This window comes from Stegostoma tigrinum, chromosome 22 (genome assembly GCF_030684315.1).
Source record: "Stegostoma tigrinum isolate sSteTig4 chromosome 22, sSteTig4.hap1, whole genome shotgun sequence".
NCBI classification, from domain to species: domain Eukaryota; kingdom Metazoa; phylum Chordata; class Chondrichthyes; order Orectolobiformes; family Stegostomatidae; genus Stegostoma; species Stegostoma tigrinum.
The window spans coordinates 7,885,133-7,895,804 of NC_081375.1; the positions used below are offsets into that span (position 1 = coordinate 7,885,133).

At 42.4% G+C, this 10,672-nt stretch overlaps 1 protein-coding gene across 1 annotated transcript in view; it reads left to right on the forward strand.

The window, feature by feature from the left end:
* Positions 1–10,672, forward strand: part of ern1 (endoplasmic reticulum to nucleus signaling 1) — a 97,389-nt gene that overhangs the window by 82,763 nt on the left and 3,954 nt on the right. Inside the window, exons 16-21 of the mRNA XM_048554912.2 lie at positions 522–621; positions 2,138–2,337; positions 4,213–4,360; positions 6,582–6,709; positions 8,238–8,361; positions 10,117–10,184. Coding sequence (XP_048410869.1) covers positions 522–621; positions 2,138–2,337; positions 4,213–4,360; positions 6,582–6,709; positions 8,238–8,361; positions 10,117–10,184 — 768 coding nt within the window. The remainder of the gene's footprint in view (positions 1–521; positions 622–2,137; positions 2,338–4,212; positions 4,361–6,581; positions 6,710–8,237; positions 8,362–10,116; positions 10,185–10,672) is intronic.

Below are 10,672 nucleotides of genomic sequence, written 5' to 3' on the forward strand. Positions count from 1 at the left end.
ACCAGGGGGGAGAGAAAATGGAGACAAGATAAGTGGAGATAAGTTCGGTGGGGCAGGAACAGATGGAGACGACGGGTGGACCAGGGCAGTCAGGCTTGTGGATTTTGGGAAGAAGATAGAAGTGGGTGCTGCAGGGTGATGAGGTTGGAGGCTGTGGGTCACCTGAAGTCATGAGGTTGTGGATGGTCTGGGAGATGATGTTTAGGTGGTCGCGGGTGGGGTCATGATCAAGGGGGTGGTAGGAGGAGGTGTCAGAGAGCCGGCGCCTGGCCTCGGTGATGTACAGGTCAGTGTGCCATACTACAATGTGAGCAATGTTAATGCCATCAGCAAAAAGAAGATGGCCAAAGAAATGGGGAGGCAGGAATGACGTTGCAAGCTGTTATTGAACCCACTGAAGTTTCATTAGTGAGAGAAAATTCTGCAAATCCAAGATTTTCTTTAAATGTTTTGCTTCATGTGCCTTTTTGCTTGTAATATTATCAGAAATGACTTTGTTTGTTTGCTTTGCACATTCTCAGTATGTTGAACAAAAGGACTTTGACCGCCATGGTCTGGAGCCTATTCCTCTACTTCAACAAACCACATCTGGCCTGGCATATCTACACTCTCTGAATATTGGTAGGTAGCAACTCTCTTCAGCAATTTAAAATGACCTTGACATGCACAGCAGCACCCAATCAATATCTCGCTGTTTTAATCAGCCCTTGTGATATAGTCACATGCATCCCTTACGAACTTGCTGTTTTATTTGGGCTGAAGGGTCTATTTCTGTGCTGCATAACATGTCAAGAAATCTATATGGCCCCAGAGGTCTCACTGTCATATTTATTGGATACCGTCATATGTTTTTGGCTCAGTTCTATATTTCTTCTACAAGCAAAACATTTTTTTGGTATCTACTGTAGCAAACTCTCTCACTATTTTAAAGACCTCTAGTGGGTCAACCCTCGGTCTTTTTCCTAACACTTGAAAGTTCTTTATTCTGCATGTTCTGTGCCTTGATTTCTACATTACAAAATTGTTGTAAAAGTGGTAAACAATATTTTAATTGGTTTAAAAATATTATCTCCTTCTTCAAGATACTTACTCACGTTCCTAAAGACGGCCACCCCTAGTTGGACTGCAGCTCTCTGTCACGTGTCAGCTGTTTAGTAACTGCTTATAGTCAAGAGCAGGAACCTTCCGAGTATTCCAATCGTATCTGCTCAAGCTGAACTGAGCTAACGTAGCACAGACTGACGATTAAACATGGGGTCTTTCTGGTGTGAGATGTTTTGACTTTTTATTATGCATTAATGCTTTTGTCTGCTGCTGGAGCGAAACCTGGGCCATGCAGTAGTGGAAGGAACAATTGAATTTTGATTCAGATGTGTTTGCCTAACATTCCTACAAGTTAACAGGCAGCAAAATCAGTGTTAAACATTAAAGATGATAATTCTAAGTGGGTGCAGTTGTCTAATTATGCTTGAGACAGCAGCCCAGGCAGATGTCGAGTTCACATGCCACTGTGACAAGTGATCTAACTGTATTCAGCAGTTAAGACTGTGTTGTTCAAAAACTGCAAAAGCAACAATCAGCTCCCTGCCTTGGGAGGGGATCTGACCATCCAATGTGGTCTACTCCTGATTCCTTCTGAAACAGGGCACTACAATTATGCTGGTACCAAGTGGCATTTAAAAGTTTTATTCATGTGACTATCACTGGCAAGGCTGGCATTTGTCACACAGTTGCATTTCAGTATGGCTGACTTCATAGGGCAACTGAGTCCAGTCCAACACGACTCGTTCGACCTGCATCTATGCCAGACCAGGCAAAGCTGACACATTTCTTTCCCGACTAGTTGTTTATTAACCAATTATGTTTTCATAACAATCCGATTACCTCATGATAATTTTTTGCAAATGCTCGTTTTCTTTACATTTCAGGAGTTTAAATTCTCAAACTATCATATTGGGATTTGTTGTGATTTTTAAATTATTTGTCCTGTAACAGTACATTGCAATATCTATTCACAACTTGACTCTGCAGTCATCTTTTGAAAGGATGCTGTGGCTGGAATACTTCACTGAATCTTATTGTCTCTTATATGGCTTTTGTTTTGTCATTTGTTTCTAAAGTCCAAAACTCTGATTAGTTCACAGAGACCTGAAACCACACAACATATTAATCTCAATGCCTAATGCCCATGGGAGAGTAAAAGCCATGATCTCTGACTTTGGTCTTTGCAAGAAGCTAGCAGTGGGCAGACACAGCTTCAGCCGCAGGTCTGGGGTGCCTGGCACAGAAGGTTGGATTGCACCAGAGGTGCTGAATGAAGATTGCAAGGCAAATCCGGTGAGTTAACGATTGGGGCTAACAATGCCTGCAGCAGTTACTCTAATAATGTCTAATTCCCCAGAATCTGGAGAAAACTCGAAAGATTTTCACTACTTCAGAGCACAGGAACATGAGTGGCCTGAGTTGGTGTCTCCTGTGGATAGACTGTCAAAATCAGGCCATTTAAATTGTTTGACTTACTAAGATTTTTTGTGAACGTTGCCAGTCGTCATTTTGGCGTGATGACTGTATTTCCACTTGTGCTACTGATTATACAGTTCATGCAGTTCTCATTGCTCAGCTTTACAAGTGGAGATCACCGGGTTGGTTCAGAGGCAAAAAGGACAATCTGCCCATTTTAATTTGTTCGGAATACCAACCTTGCTGTTTTTCCTCAAGGAATTGAAACTTTTTAAAACTAGAATCTAGACAACCTATTGGTGAACATGTTCTGTTTGTTGTATTTAAGTGCTGGTAAGATATTTATCATGAATTTGTCTATTGCTAATTGGCCATTGATACTAGAGCCAGTTAATGAGATTGTGTTTCTTTTATTTATTAATGGGATGTATACTTTGCTGGCTAGGCTGGCAAATATTGCTAATCCCGAATTGCCCAAGAGACTAGTAAAAAGCCCAGTATGTTGCTGTGGATCTGTAGTCACGCATTGCTAGATGACGTAAGGATGACAGAATGACATTACTGAACTAGAGTTTTGTTTTTCTGACAGTTGGCAATGGGTTTATTATTAGGTGAACTTTTTATTCCAGATCTTTATTGAATTCAGTTGCACCATTTGCCTTTGTGGGTTTTGAATCTATGTCCCCAGAATATTCTGTCTCTGTCTATCTCTGGAAATTGATTTGATTGTTGAACTTCGGTCAGAGTTTCTATCGATATTTAATAGTTCAAGAGAATGTAACAAAAGTCTGGTGTATCTGAAAATTTAGGATAACTTATTTAAGTACTGTGTGAAGACATACCTCTGAAGAAGGTAGAACTTGAACCCAGGCCTATGTGGTCCAGCACAAGGGGCTCTGTCACTTCATGAAAAATGTATCCTTCCATTCTGGGCAGTTTCCAGCCCCTTCTCACTCAAGAGCTGTACAATGGACTGAAGTAATTTGCACTGTCTGCAACTGCATTTGCTGACCTGTTCCTGATTTTACAATGAAGCTGCCTTCTGTACAGCTGAGAAGTTGGACAGCCTGTTCAAAAGGTCAGAGGATGCGCTAAACAAGAGAGTGCCTCAAGTCTGCTGATTCAACAAAGCAGTTTGTTTCAGAGTAGCAAAGAGGGAAATTCAGGTGCTACACAGATATAGTGACTCATGGTTTTCTGAAGATGGTGCTGTTGAGGTGATACTTACTCTGCAACTATGTGTTGTACCTGATCTGGGAGTGACCAAATGTAATGACAATGCCTTTCCTCTTCACACTGAACAACAGAAAAAGGGTTAAAAAGTGGCAAATTTGCTGTTTCCTCAGTGAGAAAATGTTATTGCTTTAATTTATGAAAAGAGTTAAAACTCAAAAACGAATACATTGTTCCTTCCTCCAGATACTGTCTGCATTGTTATGTATTTCTAGCAGTTTTTTTATCTTAGACTTCCAGCAGGTGCCATTATTTTTTTTAAAAGAAGATATTTCATTCAACTCTCCGTCGCCCCTTCTCTATCTCGGACCGGTTGCAGGTAGCCCTATCATACAGATCTGAGAGAAATGCAGAAATGGACTGCAGTATTAATTAGCAAACTCTTTCCAGCTCTGCGCAAGATCATCTGGTTACTGAACTTGAACAGAAAAGGATTCTGAATTTTCCAGGCATGATATTACAGAAGAATTGAATCTACTTCATTGTCTACAATGCAATAATTTATTTGTTTGTCCTCAGACATGTGCGGTGGATATTTTCTCTGCTGGCTGTTTGTTCTACTATGTGATCTCAGAAGGCAATCACCCATTTGGAAAGGCTTTGCAGCGACAAGCCAATATCTTATTGGGTGTCAGTAACCTTCAACATTTAAAGTGTGATGTGCATGGTGAGTTTTAAAGAATACCTGCGATTTTAAACTCATCCCTCCCAGCCTGTGGGGATTTTCTCGGTATATTTCTTTTGGTTTTGAGCTACTTCTTGGTTTTCAGGACTTCTGACGAACTCCCTTATTAGGTGATGTTGTCATGTGATAACATTATCTTTTGTATTTTGGTTCAAGCAATTGGTATTTGAACTCTCAAAGAAGCAGAATGAGAGTGTGTCACCCCTGCATTAAACCCTAAGCAAGAAATGCCTTAATCTTCAAGACAAGATTGTGTTTAAAATGGTGCAAGAAAACAAGTATATGTCAGCAACACAAGTTCTTTTCAAAATGTATCAGCCATTTCTTCACTTAAAAGGCTTTTGCCTTAAGCATGCCATTCTTGGACTAATGCCTTTCCATTGCATCAGTGTGAAGTAGGAAAATTTTAACCAGCCAGGCATTAACTTTTTTTGTTTCGTCTCAAATGTCAGTCTCAAAGTAAACATTGTGTTTTCACTTACTGCACATCTGAAAGATCTGATTCTAATTCTTAGATTATGCATTCAGATCAATCCCTCCCTTCAGCAACATGGTTCCATCCCCCACCAGGATGGTCTCAGGGCTGTCTGCTTCTTACGGCAGCAAACGCCTGAACCGTCTCCACCTACCACCACCCTCCTCTGCTTGGTCGAGCTCGTTCTCACCCTCAACAACTTCTCTTTTAATTCCTCTCATTTCCTTCCGGTCAAAGGAGTGACTCTGTGTACCTGCATGGGCCCCAGTTATGCCTGTCTCTTGGTGGGGTATGTAGAACAGTCCATGTTCCAGACCCCTTCCACAACTGTTTCTCCGATGTACTGGTAATGTCATCGGAGCTGCTTCCCTGTCTTATCCGGTATTGGAAAAGTCCGTCTGTTTTTGCTTGCAATTTCCACCCTGCCCTCACTTTCACCTGATCTGTGTCTGACTCTTCCCTTCCCTTCCTTGACAAGTCTTCGCATTTCTGGGCATAAACTGGCCACTAATATCCACTGACTCCCACAGCTACCTGGACTTGTATATCCTCATACCTTGCTGCCTGTAAAGACTGTGTTCCATTCTCCCAGTTTCTCTATCTCCGTCACACATGTTCTGATGAAGCCAACTTTGACAAGGGGGCTTTTGAAATGTCCACAGTCTCTCTCAGCCTAGGATTCCCCAGCACCGTGTTGACAGCCGTCGACTGGGTCTGACCCATTGCCCACACTTCAGCCCTCCCCCCTCTCTTCCCTCTTGCAACAGCAGTAGGGTTCCCCTTGCCCTTGCCTACCATCCCACCAGTATCCACATCTAGAAGATCATCAGTCACCATTTCCTTCACCTCCTGTGAGATCCTACCGCCAGACACACATTCCTCTCCACTCCCCTCCCTACCCTTGGGACACGCTTGTCCACTTTTCCTTCACTCCCAACAGCCCCCACAGCCCCATGGCACCTTCCCCTGCAATTGCAGTAGATGTAACACCTGCGCATTTACCTCCTCATTGTCTAAGAGCCTAAACATATGTTCCAGGTGAACCAGCACTTTACCTGCACTTCTCACAATCTAGTGTACTACATTCGTTGCTCACAATGTGGTCTCCTCTAAATTGGGGAAACAAAACATAGATTGGGTAACAGCTTTTCAGAATGTCTGCATGCTGCCCACAAAAATGATTGAGCTCCCAGTTGCCTACCATGTTAACACGCCAACATGTTCCCCGCTGCGGTGTTGCAGTGAAGCTCAGCTCAAGCTTGAGGACCCTGTAGCCCTCCGGACTCAATATTGAGTTCAATAATTTTAGGGCCTGATGTCTTGACTCCCTACCCCACACACCAGGCCTTTTTATCTCACAGTCTGTTATTCCACACTGCCTATTATTAGCACTTATCAGTCTCCATTAACAGCAATACACCCTTTTAGCCAGATCATTGCCTACCTTTTTTTCTGTCCAACTGTTCTTCTCTCTCTTTGTGCTCTATCTCGACCAATTGTTTACACCTTAGCCCCTGCACCACCTTAACTTCTGCACACAAATGTAAATTTTCCTAGCTGCTATCAATTCTAAGGGTCAACAGACCCGAAAAGTTAACTGTTTTCTCTTCACAGATGCTACCAGACCTGTTGAACTTTTCCAGCAACTTCTGATTTAGTTCCAGACAAGTTGATAATTGTTTCTTGGTGCATTAATCATTTAATCCCTATTTCTCCCTCTCTTTCCAGCGGATATTATTGCCCATGATTTAATTAAGGAAATGATAAACATGGACCCACAGAAACGCCCCTCTGCAAAACGTGTGCTGAAAAATCCTTTTTTTTGGAGTCTTGAGAAACAGCTTCAGTTTTTCCAGGTTCGTTTTCCCTTCGTCTTCAACTATTCCTGTTATTAAACCTTCTCTGTTAAATGCTTAATGTTGTTGATTAAGGGAAGAAAGGGAGGTAAATGGGCAGGTGTTACATCTACTGCAATTGCAGGGGAAGTTACTTAAATGGGATAAGTACCTACTTTATGGAGTGCCTTCCCTGCATTCTCAAAACTTTATCCCTGCCTGTCTGTTTGAGAATGATACATGTTTTTGGCGATTCATTCCTTTGCTGAGTAATCTTCTCACAATGATTATGATCAAGTCTCTTTGTTTAAAATGTTCTTAGCCATAAGATACCAACAATAACTGTTAAAGCAAGAATAAACACCTGCGCTATCCTGTTTGAAAATAAGATTCCACTCTACCAAGAGCAGATTATTGATTACGGCAGAATCTTTAAATAAAGGATTACATGTGAGCTGTTGACGGTGTGAATCCAAAGGCTGTTCAGTGTTATTGTGCATCATATTAGGGTGGCTCAGTGGTTAGCACTGCTGCCTCAGCGCCAGGGACCCAGGTTCGATTCCAACCTCGGGCGACTGTCTGTGTGGAGTTTGCACATTCTCCCCGTGTCTGCTTGGGTTTCCTCTGGGTGCTCCGATTTCCTCCCACAGTCCAAAGATGTGCAGGCTAGGTGGATCGGCCATGCTAAATTACCCATAGTGTTCAGGGGTGTGTAGGTTCTAGGGGGATGGGTCTGGGTGGGATGCTTCAAGGGGTGGTGTGGACTTGTTGGGCCGAAGGACTTGTTGCACGCTGTAGGGAATCTAATCTAAAATAAAATCACTCCTTAGACAGATGGTTTTTAATTTTGCCTTTTCTCCTTTAACTTTCTTTTCCTAGCCCCCTCCATTCCTGAAGCCAGCAGCTCGGGTTGTCCTGTATTCATCCAGTTCAGTCACAGACAAACTTGTTTCCAGCTTAGAGGTGGTAGAACTTTGTTTAAAGCTGCACTACCCAGAGTTTGGGTGGAATACGGGCGTAGTCATCAGTTTATTGAGCTGGAATATCAGCCAGTTTTTATTTCCACTTTATTTCCTCCCTGTCACTGAGTGTATAGAAACTAAAAGAATTGCGAATATTGTGAATCAGGAACAAAAACAAAGTTGCTGGGAAAGCTCAGCAGGCCTAGCTGCATCTGTGAAGGAGAAAACAGTTAACGTTTTGGGTCCCCTCCAGCCTCACTCCGTACTGACTCGGAACTGTTCAAAATCACTTCTGGAATTCCCTTCCTAAAGGGTGGGCTATGGGTATATCAGCACCTCCGCCCCCCCGCCCAAACATGCCCGTGCATGTATGCGCCAGTCCCATTAACAAATGAAAACGCCACCAGTATGGTGATTGTGGTCACCAAATCATCAGGGAGAAGAGAACATTTTGAATTTTTAAATTGTGTGCGTAAAGGCAGGAAATATAATTGTTGAAATCAGTTTTCTATTTCGATTGCAACAGATACACAACATGAATTAGGGATCATGTCAGAGTCTTGTAATTTTGGGTTAATCATTTGCAGGATGTCAGTGATCGAATAGAGAAGGAGCCTCTGGATGGACCGATAGTAAGAGAACTGGAGAGAGGTGGACGAAGCGTAGTTCAAGGTGACTGGAAAGAACATATCACTGTACCTCTGCAGACAGGTGGGCAGCTCATGTGGCTAACTTGAAGTTATGCTCATTCATTCTCAAGTGATTTAAGAATAGCTGACTGTATTCACTGCTACCCCTGTTTTAGTGACATTGGCGATGGCTGTGTAAACTTGTCTTTGGTAACTGTTAATTTTTACCATGCTGTCAGTTTTTATTTTACCTTTACAGAAAAATATGAATAATGTGAAATTATTGTTTTACCTGACCATACTCAGGAGAGGAGGAAATAGGTTTTGCAAATAAGGTGTTTTGGCAAATCTTTTGTAATTAAACCTTCATCTAAAATTTGATTTCTTGCTCAGCATGTCTTGAAATTCTGCTCATGTTCTTGTGAATATCCACAGACATTTCCTTCAGATTCTCTTCTGCTTTATTTTAATCATTGAATCCCTACAGTGCAGAAGTGGGCCCTTCCACCCGTCAAGTTCATACTGACCCTTCAAAGGGGATCCCACCCGGACCCATGACCCTACTCTATCCTCATAATGTTGTATTTTTCAGGTGGGAAATCCACCAAACTTGTGAGTTCCAGGACACTGTTGGCAATTTAGCAGGGCCAATCCACTTAACCTGCACATCTTTGGAATGTGGGAGGAAACCCACACAGACATGGGAAGAACTTGCAAACTCCACACAGTCACCCAGTGGTGGAATCAAACCCAGGTCCGTGGTCCTGTGAGGCTGCAGTGCTAACCACTGAACTGCTGTGCTGCTCCATTCTTAAATGAAAGCTGTCATAACCTTTATCTTGTTCATCTCTAGTTGAGAATCATGTGGGTGCACAGAGGTTGCAGTGTCTAGTATGTGATTGCTGTTTGACTGTGGAACTGTTGAAATCAGCCTAGATTTTACTGAGGTCAGAGGTTTTGACTGAAGTGGTTCTCCTGTCTTTCTCATTCAGTCAGCTGTCTGTCCCACCCTGTGATGTAGGAGTACATGACCTGCAACAGCCTGGAGTAGGGGCAGTGTGGTGAGGATGAAGCTTATTCAGTGGGGCAGCAAACTACTTTTTGTCCTCGTAATTTTCGTGCCAGCCTTTATAAAGGAATTATAGAATTTAGTGCCAAAGAAGGAAGCAGCTTTCTCCCCATTGTGCTTTTTCTAGTTCTTGAAAGTAGCAGTCCCAATCAACAAATTTCTCTGTTCTTCCTTCGTATCTCCTAAAATACATCTTGATTAAGGGTTTTGATCAATCTCCTTTCGAAAGTTGGTCTTGAATCTAGTGTCACTCCCATTTCAGGCAGTCCATTCCCAATCCCAACTCTGGGTTTATAAAGGGTTTTAATAAAGATGCTCAATCATTTAGTCTTTTGTGCTGTGAGGAAAACAATCCCAGCTTCGTGAGCTTTTCACAAGATGAAAAGGCCTAATCCCAATACCGTTCTGATAAAACCTTGAAGTGGGTACAGCTTTAACAGCTTTGAGAATGGTGCACCTCATTAGACTCTATCCCACTTGAATCCTTACCACTGATTTATCAAAGGGAATCTATTCTTTGGGGAATGGGACTTGTCCATGATATCTTGGAACTTAGGGGTTGTGTATATGAATCTGCATCTGATAACCCCAATCCTAGTCTTCGAATCTGTCATGCAGGATCTGACAGCATAAGTTAACTCTGTTTCCATTTGTCTTATGACCTGTATTCCTTTAACTGCATAAGGTTCACCAGCCTATGGCCAGGATGCTGACAACAGTTGCATGAGGCATGAGCTTCATCGTAAAGTAACTTTTTTATTTTTGCAGATCTTAGAAAATTCCGATCATATAAAGGGAGCTCAGTGCGAGATCTTCTGCGAGCGATGAGGAATAAGGTAATTGTACCAGTGTTTCAAGATTTGTTACTTTGATCTCTAGTAATATGGCTAATAATTCTTGTAAATGTTTCACATGAATTATTTGGGTCTCTGTCAGTCAGGTGAAATGTCAACACCTGTTAATGTAGTAATAGTGGTAACCCTGCCTGGTCACTACTCAGGGATGTGTTACAGTTAACCTGCCATCTCCACAACCACTCCCTGTTGTATCTGTTAGAAGGCTGCATACCTCATTGTCGGAATTACAAATCCGGTTCCCCACCCCCTGCTAATTTAGTTTAAACCATCCTGTATAGCTCAAGCAAGCCACCCCCCTCCCCGCTTCCTTACAGAACAAGTTCCATCTTTCCCAGAACGTGCTCCAATTGTCCACATAATGGAAGCCCTCCCTCCTACACCAGCCCTTTAGCCAACAACCAGGCCTGTTTTGCAACAATCCAAGTGGTTTCACAGTATTAGGCTTGTGTTTTATTCCAGGTTTTTAT